The 16,780-nt window shown below is 42.2% G+C and overlaps 1 protein-coding gene across 17 annotated transcripts in view; it reads left to right on the forward strand.

Moving 5' to 3' along the window:
* Positions 1-16,780, forward strand: part of Npas3 (neuronal PAS domain protein 3) — an 835,955-nt gene that overhangs the window by 764,735 nt on the left and 54,440 nt on the right. For all 17 annotated transcript variants that reach the window (XM_031355467.1, XM_031355466.1, XM_031355468.1 and 14 more), the window contains one exon: positions 667-785. In XM_031355467.1, coding sequence (XP_031211327.1) covers positions 667-785 — 119 coding nt within the window. The remainder of the gene's footprint in view (positions 1-666; positions 786-16,780) is intronic.

Raw genomic sequence — 16,780 nt, forward strand, 5'->3', positions numbered from 1 at the left:
ACAAATAATTAAAAATAAACTAAATACTTAAAAAATAAAATCAGAAGTAGAAAAACAGACTCTGCAGTTGGGCTGACAACTAGGGCAACAAGCCATTGTGATGAGACTTTGCTATTTGTGTAGTTTCTCTTTCTCACTGCCTGTGCATCCCATTCTCTTACCTCCATCCGCACTCAGTTGAGGTGACTGCATGCTTCCCATTCACAGTGAAAAGAATCAACTGAGAAGGCTGTGGGGGAAAACAACAAGCAGGGCCTCCTCCCTGTTGCCAGGGCATCCCTCCCTGTAACCTGTCCATCCCATCGACACTGGGCCCTTCCCTTTCAAAGCACTGCTTCTGAGCATGCCAGCCAACTTGGCTCAAAGGCAGCTGCAATTACTTACTTAGGCCCCACTCATGGAGCGGCAGCAAATTAAAAGACCTAAAAAGCTCTTGCTAGAAACTGGAAAGGAGTTGCTTTAGACACCTTAATTTTTCTTTTTCTTTTTTTTTTTTTTTCTTTTCTGCAAAGTAAACATTTTCTCAATGAGGTAAATTGATTACAACACTCTCAGCACCCATCACTCATTTATTTTTAGTGAACTCAAGGGTTGCACCTGAGCAGGAGCTCTGGAGCACTGTGCAGAGATGGAAATCACACGTGTCTGTGTTTTTCTCTTCCTCAGTGGAGACCACAAGCCCCAGTCTGCTAACCACGGACAATACCCTTGAACGGTCCTTTTTCATCCGCATGAAGTCTACTCTGACCAAACGCGGAGTACACATCAAGTCATCAGGATATAAGGTAAGCTGGGTCTGGGAAGGGAACACAGCCAATCTGAGGCAATTTACACTGAGCTTCCCATCCACTTTGGGTCCATATAATTAACACATGAGACCTAAGGTGTTCCACAGCATAGGCTCCCTGGCCATTTTTCTGCCTCAACAGAGACATCTTTAGATCACTCCTTATCACGTCATATATAGCTGGTGCATCAAATTCCCACACTCATGTCTTTTCTTTAAGCCACTACTTATTAATATGCCAAGTGCTCCAGCACCTGGTAGGAATTCACACTGGTGGAGAAGGAGAGTCAAATTCCTTTCGGTCCTGCAGGTAATTGTTCTAGAATGGCTACTATAAGAATCTCCCTTTTCTCGTGTTCCCCTTAAAATATCCCTTCTCTGAAGTGACTATCCCAGTCAATAACATTATCACGTACATTTGTACATGCTGATAAAATAGAGCCAAGTGTGGGGGTAGGATGGGAAGAAGGTGCAGTGTTTGCTGTGCAAGCATGGGGACCCTAAGTTTGGGTTCCCAGCATCCACTTAGAAAGCCAGGCTGAGTGACACTGAAGAGGGAGACTAGAGGATCCCCAGGGCTGGCTGGCCAGCTCTGACCAGCACAGTCAAGTAGGCTTATCAAGCTCTAGGTTCAGTGAGAGATTATCTGAAAAAGTAAGAGGGCAAGCAATTGAGGAAGATGCTGGACAGCAAACTATGCTCACCACGCCCACATACACTCATACACACATACACAAAGACACAGACACACACAGACACACACAAATCAGCTGAATCTTAGACTCCTTTACTTTAAAATTATAATTCTTGGACATTAGTCATACTTAGGCATCCACAGAATACTCAGAACTACACGGTACACACATACTCCTTCCTCACAAGCAGAGATCGTTTGGAGTCATAATCTACACGACATCATCATTTTAAGGCTGAGGATGTCTCAAGAAATCCCAACATTTTTAGTTACTATAGTAACATAAATTAAGAGCTAGAAAATTTATGAATGCCTTTAGAAACCTAAATCAGACAATTTTACAACACACTAACCAGTCTCTTAAACAGCGTTTATTGTACATCGGAAGGCAAACACAAACAGAATGTAGCATCGGTGTGCCAGCATGACCTGCTCCAGGCTGAGACCTTCAAGCTTATCTGTGTTCTTTAGGGTGACGCCAGCATTGTTGGTGGTGCTAACAACCATTACTGACAGGGTTTAAAACCTTTGTGTAAGTCATCATAACGCTAGCAGCTGTATAAAGTCAGAGGCGTGCACTTTCATTGACATTAATTCTTTAAGGGAAGAAAAAAAAAATGTTTTAAGAAAGGAGGTGGAAAATCCTTCCCCGGACGACCTTTAGCTGAGCTGTCCTACAGTCTGAAAGGCACAGGAGAAGCAACCTTGACCTTTAACAGGATATAAAGCAAAGAGGGGGCAACCGGTCAGTTCCTACAGTAGCTTCCCCCATAGACAGTTATTATACGTCAGTGCGTCTCGGGGAGGAGGACAGGCCTATTCTTCAGGCTCGTTGGTGCTTCCCTGTCTTGGCGAACATTGTGCATTTCCTCCTTATTAACCGTAAGCATTGGCACATTTGGATTCTCTAAGTAGACTATAGATGTGAGATATTATTTAAGTGCTAGAAAGGGTCAATCTTTGCATTCCAGATTTGGGAGTCCTGGGGGTTCCTTTTTAACAGTTCCTGTCCTGCCTGCCAGCATTCTTTCTCATTCCTGCTGCTTGGTAGTAGGCATGTCACAGGTGGAAAGCAATAGTTAGTACAATTCAATATCATTGAGTAATTTAATTTTTAGAAAAGCAAAATGATTTCATACTACAGACTATAGTTTACAAAACTCTTGGGCTATTTGATCTTCAAGAAGGGTGGTATGTATGGCCATAACAATAATAAAGGACAAATAGTTTGTCTAGGCAACAGACCAAGCATCTCCTTAGGTTGTGATTGGCCATTTTGGGTGCCTCAGTAAAGCTACATTTGCTGCCTGATCTGAAGTTACACTTGTGAACACCGTCCGTTCAGCAGAGACTTTTGAGCTCCCAGTGTGGGACTTGTTTTAGAGTCTACAATCCCAGCATCAAACAATACAAAGTCTTTGCTTTCACAGTGCTTGCAACATGGGAGTGGGGAGAGAACTATATTGAGTAATAAAGCAGTGATTTAGAGAGTAACGAAGGCTAGAGAAACAGCAGCCAGCATCTTAGAGCCCTTGATAGGCTGGGCATGCTTAGCTCTCACAGCTGTCCTAGAAGAGAGAGTTTGGACTGTTCCCATTTAATAGATACAAAGAAACTAAGGGTGGAAGAATGTATTAGCCTGCCCCAGATCGCATGCTGAAGAGAGAGCTCGGACCTTGGAATGCTGACTTTCCCATGCCTTTCCTCACCAGGCTACACTCACTACACAGTGAAGGGAGGAAATGTGAGCTCCAGACATCACTTTAGATAGCATAGGTCACAGGAGGCTCCCCCAAATTGGTGGCATGTTGCCTTTAAGTCATGAATGAGAAGGGACTTCATAAGTACAACTGAGGAAGGGGAGAAGTCCAAAACAACGTGAACCTGGGATTAAAGGCCCCTTACTATAAAAAAGGAGACAAAATTTCAAAAGAACCACCTTGAACAAGTAAAAGTTGACAGAACAGTTCTAGAGTATGTCACCTCATGAAATGTCAGGGTGGCCATCTCACTGTGGCGTGCCTGTCAGGAAGTCTGTCTCAAGAAAGCATGGGCATGACATCTCTATCAAGTGTCCTGTGCCCCTCCTCAGATCTACTATCCACAACCATTTTATTCCCCCACCAAAGGCGAGTCATCCAGCAGGCCCAGCCTTGCCCCTTCTTTGCAACAAAGGTTCCTCATTAATTAACCTTGTCTGAAAGTTAGGGGAAGGCCCAGGGAGAGCCTGTGATATGACACAGCTGAACAGCATCCCTGTTTATCTGTTCATTCTCAGTAAGTAAATCTCGCAGCTTATAAAACATTCCAATAAAACTAGTAATCACCCACCACACACACAATAAATGCAATAAAAAGGAACTACCATGATAATTTCTCTGTACTTCCAATATTCCTCTTAATTTATTATCATCATGTACATGTTGGTTTTCCCATAAAGGTCCACAAAGGACTGTCTAGGTCATGGTATTTCTTCATTGTTTTTTCTGTGACCTTGGACTATGGACTTTTCTAACTTTCTCCAAGACTTCATCGCTTGCAGTTGTCAGAGGAGCACCTACAGTACCAGAAGAAGCAGTTACTAAATACCAACTGAGTACAAGGAACTGGTACTGACTGGTAACTGTACTTACTAGTCCACAGAGGAGCATTGCTTTAAAATCTCCTCAGTGCAGCCTGCATACTGTATGCCCAGTTTGCAGGCCGTGACCCTGAGGCTTTCCCAGGTGGACTTCCTCTCTTTGCTTTGGGCAGTCTTAAACAGCGGCTGCGGAATCAGAATGAAAGCCAGGCAGCTAAGTTCCAGAATTGGCCCTCTCAGCCCTTCCGCTTCACTCATAAAGAACAGAGATGTCCTGTCAGCACTGAGATGGTGGGCCTCCGTATGTGGTCCTTTACATTTTTAAAAGGAAAGCATCCTGCCTGAGACCTTCCTGGTGTGACATACAATGCCCCACCGCTCTACCGTACCAGGGTACGGTGATTTGAACAGGCCCATCCTCCTTTCCAGGATGCACATCCTGATCGCATACAGGGCATGTGCCCCTAACCTGGAGCACCAAAGTGAAGCATCTGACCAGGGGGGCAATGCCACAATGAAAACTTCCACCCCTGACTCCATCTGTCAGGTCAAAGCACAGATGGTACTAAAAATAACCCGTAAAACTACCCCAAGGCTTTGCGCACCAGGTATATATGAAACATACATGAGTTTTAGGGTTTAAACTTAGGTCCCATCCCCCAAATTCTTGCCATGTATGTAAATATCTTAAGATCTCAAACACTTTTGGCCCCAAGCATTTCAGATAAGAGCTTCTCAACCTGGACCTCATAACCAAGAGTTCTAACCAAGAAAGGCCCCTGATTCAGGAATGGCATGTGGAGGCTTCACTTGCCGCACCCTAGACCTCGGGGAATTGCTCTAATGAAATTTTGTTCTTTCCGTCTGTCCTCATCTGCCTTGAAATCCACAGCAGCGTTTTTTATCTGGTCAAGCCACTTTTTATGCCTTAGGGGCCTCCCTGTTGTTTGGGTCTCATTGTTGGCCACATATCTTAGCATAACACAGCTCTCACTTAAATTGCCTTGCATCAATATTCTGCCTTCTTGATTAGGTCTATGTCTGGGGGAACTTACTAGGTAGAACACATGGGGCAAAAGGAGATATGTAATCAGGGAAATTGTGGAAAGGAACACTGATTGGGTTGCCTCCTCAGCTCCTGCTTTTGGAGGATAGCTCCCATCGGTGTGGAACTTTCAGCTTTCTAATCTACTCCTGATGCCCACCAGCCCCTCTGTCATCTCCGGAATATTTATCCCCACACATTTGAATGTCCTGACTCTAATAGCAGGTCAGAGCAGCCTATACTCTGGAAACAGACACAGAGAGAGCCCCTATCCCCTTTTATGCAGCACTAAGAGTGTCCTTCACTTCTTCACAAGAGTGAAATCTTCGGTGACTGCTGTTCCTGTATGGCATGTACTCAGGGAGCACAAAGGGACACAGGGCAGGGGTGGGGGGAATTCAGGGAAAATTTTAAACCCCAACAGCCCTCATCTGGGATGATTTGGTACCAAAATATTCAACAAAGTATGGCTGAAAGGTCGTACGGGCTCCTTAAGATGTAAAGACTCAGAACAAGAGAACTGGTAACTCACTGACTTATTGTAGTGGTTCTCAACCTTCCTAAGGCTGCGACCCTTTAGGACAGTTCCTCGTGTTATGGTGACTTCCAACCATGGAATTATCTCATTGTTACTTCATAACTATAATTTTGAACCACAATGTAAACATCTGATATGCAGGATATCTGATATACAACTGTGAGTCAGTCAACCCCAAGAGGGGTCAGGACCCCCAGGTTGAGAACCACTGGTTTATTTCAGCTGCTGATCACTTCCATTTTACAAACTTCTAGTCTTAGATGTACAGTAGCAAAAGCAGTAAACTGGGGTGTGAAATTTAGCTAAAGAAAGCCTTGCCTTATCTCAGAACACACATAAGTGTCTCTTAAAGTACAAACATCTCTTGTTCTGAGAGTTTCTGAGAATTCCTAGTAATAGTTGTCCCATGACATAAATAAGATCATATAACTTTCACAGTGGTTTTACTTCCTTTGGACTTTGTAGAACTCTTTAAAGATTTGGTGATACCTATGGGGCCTCCGAGGTAAATTCACTTTGTATCTACGGGTTCTTGAATTCTTGGGGCTTATCCATTCATCTCGTTACAGAATCCCATTTAATATGAAGCCATCCTCAGAATGTATTTAAAAAACGGGTTATTATGTCTTCCAGAAGACATTTGAATACATGCTCACCTTTACTTCCTTTCACCTCTCCAGCCCATTTACCTATCTAGAATTAGAGCACCCTGAAGCCCTGTACCAAAAGCAGCAGCTCTTAGACCACAGGGGCAGAAAACCACATTTTCCATTCTGATAGCCCTCTTGTGGATAAAGATCATTTCTAAAATGATTATTGCAAAATATTGTTTAGAAATATTATATTTGCTGGGCAATGGTAGTGCATACCTTTAATCCAGCACTCAGCAGCAGAGGCAGACCTATGAGATCAATATAGTCTACAGGGTGAGTTCCAGGACAGCCAGAGCTATACAGAGAAACCTTGCCTCAGAAAGTCACAGAGAGACAGAGAGACAGAGAGACATAGACAGAGACACAGAGACAGGGAGATAAAGACAGAGAGAGACAGCAGGAAGAAGAAAATACTACACTTAAACTAAGGGCTTGCAAGCTGGCTCAGTGGGTAAAGTAGCTTGCAAACAAGCCTGATGACCTGAGTAAATAAATAAATATAAAGAGAATTATTTTCAATGACACCTGCTAGTGAACTCAACATCAAAATTACATCTAGTTAATTTCAAAGGCTGACAGTTCTTCCTGTACAAACTGAGTCTTGCTTGGCTGTTTCTATTGGTGAGTTTCAGCATGCTTGCAATACTGGCATAGATCTTGCCCTGTCAGTCATTCGGAGCTTTGGCCCTTGGGTTAATTCTTCAGGAAGGTCCATAACACTGAGAAGCCTCCCCTTCCCACTTGATCGCCACTGCTGTTAGTACACTTGGCCAGGTCTCCCTGTTTCCATTCCCCAACCCGAATGCCTCTTTTCCGGATCTGCTGAGAGACATTTCCAAATTAGCTCCTAGCAGACCTTATTCCTCCACGCTTCTCCTGTGTTCTTTTTGGATATCTTCCCATGGACCATTGGCTTCTCTGCTTCTGTATCATCAGCTGCTCACAGTAGGATGCTAATGTAGCTGACCCCAGGTTCTCTCCCTGTCAAGCCACTCGTTCTTTCTGAGAATCTTTCCACAGATGTCCTAGCTAGCCCAGACCCTTATCCTTCCTGAAATGCATGGGTACAGTCATGATGCTATGGTTTTGACCATGATGTTTACTTTTCCCAAAATGCTTCTTGGCTACCTGGGAAACTCTTCACCACTCTGACACCCATATCTGACTGCTTTTTTCATTCTCCCTACTGCATGTGGGGGAAAAAAAAAAAAAACACCTCCATCTCTGAGCTACTATGTCATTATGCATGATCTTCTGTGCCGGTTTTCTTATTGGTAAAGTGAAGTAGTACATAATTCGGTGTTTTTCCCACAGATCAAATCACTCAATCTCAACTAAGCATCTTCATGCCATTTTATGAAATATTTTCCTACAATTTCAGTGAATATCATAATACGCCTTTTAGGCAATTACCTCTGATTTCCCAATTTTCAAAGTAAGTAAGTGAAACTGGGGTGCAGAAAGATGACTTGGCAAAAGACGAGGCTCAAAGAAGTATCCAGATTTCCTGAACCCAAACGCCTTTTCCTTTCTAAGACTCCATGGTGAACGCTGGGTGTGTTCTCCTTTCTTCCCAAACACTGTCTGCTGCATCAAGCTGTTATTCAGCAAATGTTTTCTGAATTAAATTGCATGCTTTTCCCTTCTTATGAAAGTGAATGAGGATTGTCTACAGGACTGTGTGCCCATTTCATACCATCAGATAGCATGAATTAGTGACTTTGCTTTTGTTTTGGCCAAACTACATAGACAATTTACAGTCAAGGCTCCCTTTGGTTCATGCTGCCTCGGTCTACTGTGGATGTCTCAGCTGTGATGAAACATCACGATCAAAGGGTTTCTTTAGCTTACACTTCTACATTGTAGTCAACTCTGAAGGAAGTCAGGACAGGAACTTTAATGGTGGGAACCTGGAGGCAGGAGCTGATACGGAAGCTATGGAAGAGTACTTCTTACTGGCCTACTGGCCCCTCATGGTTTGCTCAGCCTGCTTTCTTACGTACCCTAGAGCCACCAACTTATGGATGGCACCACCCGCAATGGGCTGGGCCCTCCACATCAACCACTACTTAAGAAAATGGCCTACTAGCTTTCCTAGAGCCTTATCTTAGGGGGGCATTTTCTTGATTGAGGTTCCTTCCTCTTGTGTCAGGTTGGCATAGATCCAGCAGAGGCAGGGAAGGTATGGCAGAGAAGCTGAGGTCACATCACTCTGGACCAGGGAGCAGAAAAGAGGAATGTGAATGCCACTGTCTTTATCTCCTTTCCCCTTCTATTTCATCTGTACCACCAGCCCATGGGATGTTGTTACCTACACCTCAGGCAAGGGTTGCTTCCCATCGTTCACCTCTGGAAACACCCTCACATGCACCCAGAGATCTACCTCAACCTCAAGGCGATTCTACATCTAATCTGGTTGACAATAGAGGTTAACCTCTAGTTTGCTAATCTCATATTAGCAGTATTTAGAGCAGTGGTTCCCTTTGGGAGTCAAATGACCCTTTTACAGGGGTCACCTAAAACAATCAGAAAATATAGATATTTATATTATGATTCATAACAGTAGCAAAATTACAGTTATGAAATAGCAACAGAAGTAATTTTATGGTTGGGTCATCACAACATGAGGAATGTATTAAAGGGTCACAGCTTTGCTGCATTAAGTCCATTAAAGGGTTGAGAACTATTGGTTTACACTGACCCTTGGAACAGCTATAAGCCCAAATAACTAAATGATCTGGCTCCCATTTCTTCATTTTATCTTAAGGAATTGTGAATCTTTCTCAGTGTATTACCCAAATCAAAGTGTACAATATCCCTGTGAACACTAGTTCAGAAAATGATAGACACAGAGTAGCATCTCACTCACTGTCATTACTGTCAGATCACCATTTTCTTTCTTTTAAATGATTTTTGAAAAGCATTTTTCTGCAATTCTTAATTTTTTTATTAAATATTTTCTTATTTACAATATCTCCTTTCCCAGATTCCCCTTCAATAAAAAAAAAGAAAGAAAAGAAGAAAAAAAATTAAAAAAAAACTAAAACTAAAACAATCCCCTGTTCCCTCCCTGCTCCCCCTGCTCACCATCCCACCCACTCCTGCTTACTGGCCCTGGCATTCCCCTACACTGGGGTATAGAGCCTTCACCAGGCCAAGGTCCTCTCCTCCCATTGATGACCGGCTTGGTCATTCTCTGCTATATGCGTGCTGCTGGAGCCATGAGCCCCCCCATGTATACTCTTTGGTTGGAGTTGTAGTCTCTGGGAGCTCTGAGGGTACTAGTTAGCTCATATTGTTCCTCCTAAGGGGCTGCAAACCCTTCAGCTCCTTGGGTCCTTTCTCTAGCTCCTTCATTGGGGACACTTGTATTCAGTTCAATGGATGGCTGTGAGCCTCTACTTCTGTATTAGTCGGGTACTGTCAAAGCATTTTATGCAATATATTTTGATCATATTTTATCCCTCCCAACACCCCAATTCCTCCCTGCCAATCCAACTTTATAACTTTATGTTCTCTCCCCCCTTCTGTATCTCTCTTTCTCTGTCTCTGTCTCTGTCTCTCTCTCATACACACACACACACACACACACACACACACACACATTTACAGGCTATATTTCTAATTATTAGAGTATTTGCTAGTACCCTACCTTATGGCACAATTCTATGACTCCTTAAAAACTGTAAAGAATAAAGTGTTGTCATAGGAAACTGGCTCTGCTTGGCCAAGAAGTTAAACCATATTCAGAGAGCCCCGTTGCATGGAGGTATGCCTAGCACTAGTGGAGGGTGCAGTGTGGCTACAGTTTTGCACTGGAGATTTCTGAAAGCATTCATCAGTTGAAAGTTGCTCTTCTTCCTGTCAAGGACAGACAATACAAGACACCATCGAAAAGTTCCTCTCAGTCTAGGTTTCAGAGATGCCCCGAAGTCTGGACGCATTAATGATTTGCTTAAGCTTTTACTCAGTTCTGTGTTGTCTTGAAATGATGGCTGCTGCATCCCACTGCATCCAAGCTGTGCAGAATGTGGCTATCTTGTCAAATCAATAGATGAAGTTTCAGAGAGACCAAAAATTCTGTCAATCAGTTCAGACTTTCTAAGACTGTGCATTTATTGCCTTTCAATCAACCCCAACACCCAGAATAAATTGAAGAAGAAAAAAATTCCAGAGTAGAATTTATAGACAGAGGTTACCCTGGTGAAAAAAAATGCAAATAGAGCAGAGAAACAATAAAATCAAGATTTCTAAATCATTTTAGTCTCTGCTCACCTTTGCACAATTATCCTGTTATAGTTTGTATATGTTTGACCCAGGGAGTGGCACTATTAAAGGGTGTGGCCCTGTTGGAGTAGTGTGACCTTGTTGGAGTAAGTGTGTGTGTGAACTTTAAGACCTTCCTCCTAGCTGCCTCGATACCAAGGCATGACGGTAGTTCTAGCTTGGGATGTGGTACTTCTGCCATCCCTGAACTATTTTACCAACCAAAGAGATGATCACTAGCCATTCTGTGATGTCTAAATCCTAACATGTCAGTGACTACAACCCAAATGTGCCACTAACCTACAGGTTCTCCATTTTGCATTATATAAAGAAGGTGGAGGAAGTAATTATAGCCCATCTGGCTGATACTGTATCTTCTCTGGTTTCTAAGAATTTGTAGCACAAACAACAAAAGTGATGGCCACTTTGGAAATGACATCCCTAAGGAGAAGAAAATGACCTTTTCAACGTAAGATGTCTTTAATACTCTTCAAAATTTATAACAGTTTCATGACTATACTCTCAGTCTCACAGATGCATTTATATAATTGCCCCACTTATTGACAGGGGCTCATAGAAATTAGTTTTTAAATGGACTTGAGAACTAAAAGGTAAACACTTGAACAATTCATCATTTCTTCTAGGCCAACACTTCAATATGCTGAGAGTCTCTGCCTCCCCAAAATAATATCTTCCAATGGCCAAAATAATATTTTTTTAAAACTCTGCAAATTTTAAGTGCTTGAAGATAAATTAGTCCAACTGACACTTAGCACCTCAAAACCTCCCTGATGAACAGTGATTAAGCATGGAGCTGTGACGTCAGGTAACCAAGGATGTGGACTGTGCTCTGCATTCCTAGCTCTTTGACTTTAAGTAGATTATTTGACTACTTGAAGTTTCCTGTCTCATAAAGAGAAAATGGTAAGAAAACCTCCTTTGTGGGGCTACTGTCAAATATTAAAAAAAACAAAAAACAAAAAACATGAGAGTGAAGTGCTTACCATGACTCCAGGCCCCGGGAGTATATGGAACATGTCCGAAGGAGATGCCTCCCATCCCTGGACCTCACTAAGAGTTTGACAGAGGTGAGTCCCAACTACCTAAACCTTAACTTCTTTACCTCTGCATGTACACCTGTAGTGATGGACAGTAATTCACCAGTACCTCTTCAGATCATCTCCTGGAAGTTGTATGAGCTCCAGAATAATAAATGATTTCTCCAGAATATAGAAAAGGCATTTATTTCTGGGAAATTTCTCCTTGCTTTAGTGTCCTGAATATTGATTTGATTATAAGGGACAAAAATGTGACTGAAATACGTCATCTGTCCCTTTAACAAAAGAAGCACATACCAAATGGTTTTCCTTAGAATTGATTTAGCGTCATAGCAAGACTAATACAGCCCTTTAGTGTAAGAAATGTAGTGGCGGCAGGACTAATTTGATGCTGTTGATCTCTGGAATAAATGGGACTTCTAGGATCTGCAGTGCACAAGGTTCCAAGTTTGGTTAGACCCTCTACATATCATAAACTGAACTCTCAAGGGCAGGCAACTACCACTGTGTCTAAACCCTGCGGCATCTCCAGGGAAATTCTGTTTGCTCACTCCGAGTAGAAGAAATGAGCTAGAATCCTGGACTCCAGATCTTCTCATATATTGACTCTCTGGAGGAACATAGTACCAATCACATCCTTTCCATCTCTGTGAATGCCCTGACAAACCCCACCATCACTCTAAAAGCATAAACTCATTACAAAGTTTTTGAGTGGTAAGATACTTATTGAACTGGAGGAATAATCACTGTGACCTATTCATATCCTTTAGGAATCATATTCAAGGGTTGCCATATTGACATGCATTTATGCACGCATGTATACCTGTGTGTATGTGTGCACAAGGCTTTATTTTTGTGTTTGTTGAATTTTTTTTAGACAGGGTCTCACTATACAGCCCTGACCAGCCTAGAACTTACTATGTAGACCAGGCTGCCCTTGAACTCACAGAGATCCACCTACCTCTGCCTCTTGAGTATTGGAATTAAAGGCATGGGCCGCCATACCCAGTCCACTTTTCCATTTTGATCTAAGCACAGTTGCACATTTTGATCTCTATGTTGCCATGATGAAGATTCACAGTTAGGCTCGTATAAATTGTCATTTGACTCATAGCAGCATCTCTACCTTCCTTTTACAGGTAACTTTGTACTAGCTTTAGATTCTCTCTGGAATCTGTGCTGTCCTTGGATATGAGTCTCACCTGTGTTTCACTGAGATTTTTATCAAAAAATCAGTTTCTTGTCCCATTCCCAATAAAAACTAACTCAAGCATCTCCCTACAACCTACCACCTGCTTTCCACTCTGTACCATGACTTCCCAGAGCACTGAACACAACTGGCTGTATATATTTATTTGCATAGGTTTCTTTTCTTTCAACTGTAGTTTATACACAAAATCCTAGAAAGGTGTAAAGCACACAGTTGAAATTAAATAAACTTTTCTGTTTCAGAAATAAAAGTGTTCATATATACTGTTCATGGTTTGTAGTAAGGGCAGCATGCATCCCTCCTCTGGCTAAGAGTTTCAGTTCTTTAGAAGAGACTTAGAGTTCAGAATATGTTTTCCATGAACAAGTAATTGTTTAACTTTCCATGCCCTAGTAAGTATAAGTTGACATTTTCTTGTGCCTTTTAAATGTACGCTAATAGCTAACACACTCTATGACAAGCATTTTTCATACTTTCATATTTGGTTGTTAAAAATTAACATATATTTAACTTAAACCCCACTTGTACCCAATTCTTATGGCTAGAGCTCTAGAAGCATAATCAAGAGATACTTGATTGTTACTTGGTAGTTCTGAATATATTAACATTCCTCAACAGCCCCTTACCAAATGTCCTTCAAACTCTTGAGTCCTTGTAGAAGTCATAAACAGAGTAGCTTAATAGGAGCATACCTAATGGGGTGAGTTAGGAAATTCTAAACACCTCCCACCCCTAGCACTTCATTCCTTCATCTTGCAATGGAAAGCAGGCATCCTACATATTCTGGCTTCCCAGCTCCTTAGTTTAAAAAAAAACAAACTAAACAGCAGGACTTGACTTTGATACAGATGAGTCATCGGTGGTTGACACTGTCTCCTGACACTGATGCCTCATCTATACATTAGTGGTGTGGCTTCTCTTGGGACATCCTGGTTAGCATGGAAGAGGACCTGTCTGCACAGAAGCAGCCCTGATGTCTGAAGACAGGGAAGTTGAAATCTAACTTGTTGCATGACTTTGTAGCAAAAGGTAGTTAAATAACTAAAATATTCCAGAACTATAGCCAAAAAAGTAGGCAGAGGTCTTCTTCTTCTTCTTCTTCTTCTTCTTCTTCTTCTTCTTCTTCTTCTTCTTCTTCTTCTTCTTCTTCTTTTTCTTCTTCTCTTTCTTCTTCTTCTTCTTCTTCTTCTTCTTCTTCTTCTTCTTCTTCTTCTTCTCTTTCTTCTTCTTCTTTTTCTTCTTCTTTCTTCTCCTCCTCCTCCTCTCCCTCCCCCTCCTCCTCCTCTTCCTCCTCTTCCTCTTCTTCCTCCTCCTCCTCCTCCTCCTCCTCCTCCTTTTCCTCCTCCTTCTTGTTTTTTTGTTTTGTTTCCTGGATAGCTCTGGCTGTTCAGGGACTTGCTTGGTAGACCAGACTGGCCTCTAACTCAAGAAATCCTGCTTTAGAAGCCTGTCTCTGCCTCCTGTGTGCTGGGATTAAAGGTATGTGCCACCATGTCTGGCATGAGGGCTTCTAATTCTTTGTGAACATGTAAACCTTGTCCTCAGGGAGATTAGGAGTGGACTGAAATGACTCAGACTCAGAAAAATCACCCTAGATCCTAAATGGAGAGGAAAAATAAAATGCTGGTTTGAGAGGGATCCTCTTGTCTAATTCTAGTAGTGACCAATGTCTTCACTTACTTCATCATAACACATACTCACCCTTACCTTTGTACCAAGCAACATTTACACAATATCATATCCTCCATCTTGGATTTTGAGAAATTGGGTAGCTAATGGATGGATACCTATGCCAGCACTGTCTGAAATCATTTTAAGTTTCCATTTGAAAGAACCTAAAATTCGTTGAGTCATGAAAAAACACTATTTTAGTGTACAGTGGAATTATCAATATAAATTTTAATATTCTTGAAGAAATATAACATGGAACTAGAAAATGTTGATGGGGGGTTGTTGTTGTTTGATTTGGTTTGGTTTGGTTTTACTTTTGGCTTTTAAACCAGGGTCTCTCATTCCTTGGCTTTCCTGGAGCTCACTATGTAGACTAGGCTGGCCTTGAACTCACAGAAATCAGCTTGCCTCTGCCTCCCAAGTAGTGGGAGAAAGGGCATTTGGCATCACACTGGGCCTGACATTGATATTCTTGACTCGTGTTATTAATAAACTACCAACTTCCCTGTGAGATGTATATTTCGTCTCATTCAAGAGAAGGATATAAAAGAGGATGCAGTTTACCCTAGCTGTGGCCATATCCCTAGCACCTGGACACAATGGGGTCTTGGGTAAACTGCATCCTCTTATGCAGATTTGAGCTTTAAGTCACAAAAGTAGTAGTGGTGCCTGGCATTTGTAAGTCATTGGGCATTCAAAGACCACTGTAGTCCCATCATGCTAAAAACAAAACCCCAAAGTAGACCTTGATAGACAGAGCATGCTCAGTAAGTGAAAGGGGAGTGAAACTCAGACTCACCAGCCACACTGTCACTATTCCATGGACAGCTAACAGATGACTAGTCTGGAGAGACTTCATATCTAGTCATCCCCCAGCCTGGAGTGGTCCTACACTTTGAGGAATCTCGGTGGAAGGGAAGCCTTGAGACAGTGGAGTACCCAGACTCTTCTCCCTTTTGCATTCAGTGATCACACCTCCTAATCATGCCATCCAGTTCTAAAAACTTTTAAAGCATGGTGCTCTGCTAGGGGAAATTCATGGGCACCTGCTTTTGATTTACTTCCTACTTGGAATAATTTCCACACAGCTGTGACACTGCAGAGACTCTGCTCAAAGTATCAAGCAGCGGATGCTCAGTCAAGACAGGGGTATGTTGGCTGTTTGGGTTACAATGATTTCAGCTTTTCCTTCTCTTTTCATACAGCATCATTAGTAATCTGTCATTCTAATAAGAGTAATTCCCTTTTGACATCATGGAGGTGAGAAGAAATCATCCCTGGCATAAAAAATGAGGTGATATTTCAGCCACATCATTTCACTAAAGATAAAATGGAAAGCTTTATTACTCCCCATGCCTTAAAGAAAGCTGAACAAGGCATATGCTGACCCCAGAGCTTTATCTACTTCAGCTCTTTGCAGAGTGGTATGAAATCAGTAATTTTAATTGTTCCAACTAGTTCCAGAATGTGGCCCCCCAAAGCTTTACATGTGCATACCAAAAACATTTTGAAAATAACCTTTATCTGTTTCTAAGAGTCAGAGAAACCCAGTATAACTAAGAATGGTTTCATTTTCCTCCTTCAGTGTCATGTGACATTCAAAGTACTCAGCAATTGATTTTGCCCAGTCATGTGCTCAATACCAATCGTGTACTTGTGTGCATTACACACTGCGCTGGTGTTCAGAAGACAACTAATGAATAAAACCGAGCCCTTGGTCCAGAGAACAGAGCCTAGACTTAGGCAGATTACATAAAGAAAGGATTACGAGGCAATTGTGCTATGTGCTACAGTAGAGGTGTGTTGGTGGGCAACAGAATGGAGTAACGGAATGGAATTGATCACAAGGAGAGTATCGTTGTAGTCGGCTCCTTATGGACTGGGTCACCTGGCAGAGATTTTGAACATGACATAGAAGGACAGTGCTGACAGAGCAATGAGAGTCAAGTCCGTTGTAGAGAAAGAAGTGCTCTGGCAAGTGGGGCAGAAAGCTATCTCAGGGGAGGTGGGTGGGAAGCAGAGACCGGTGAAGTCAGCAGGACTAGAAGCCTTGGTCCTCATGCAGTTCCATATGCAGTGCTCAGAATAACAAGAATGGAAATTAGGTAGAGCTCATGTTAACAAAATGTCTTGGATTCATTATAAGAAAAGGAGACATGATTCTGTAACAAGGAAGCCATGAAGGTTGTTCTTTGCCTATGGGACAAGAGACTAAGTATGTAGATTTAAGTCAGCCACTGGGAAATTCCCTTTAGAAATTTCTCACATCATCGCTTC

Source organism: Mastomys coucha, unplaced genomic scaffold (assembly GCF_008632895.1).
Source record: "Mastomys coucha isolate ucsf_1 unplaced genomic scaffold, UCSF_Mcou_1 pScaffold6, whole genome shotgun sequence".
Taxonomy (NCBI): domain Eukaryota; kingdom Metazoa; phylum Chordata; class Mammalia; order Rodentia; family Muridae; genus Mastomys; species Mastomys coucha.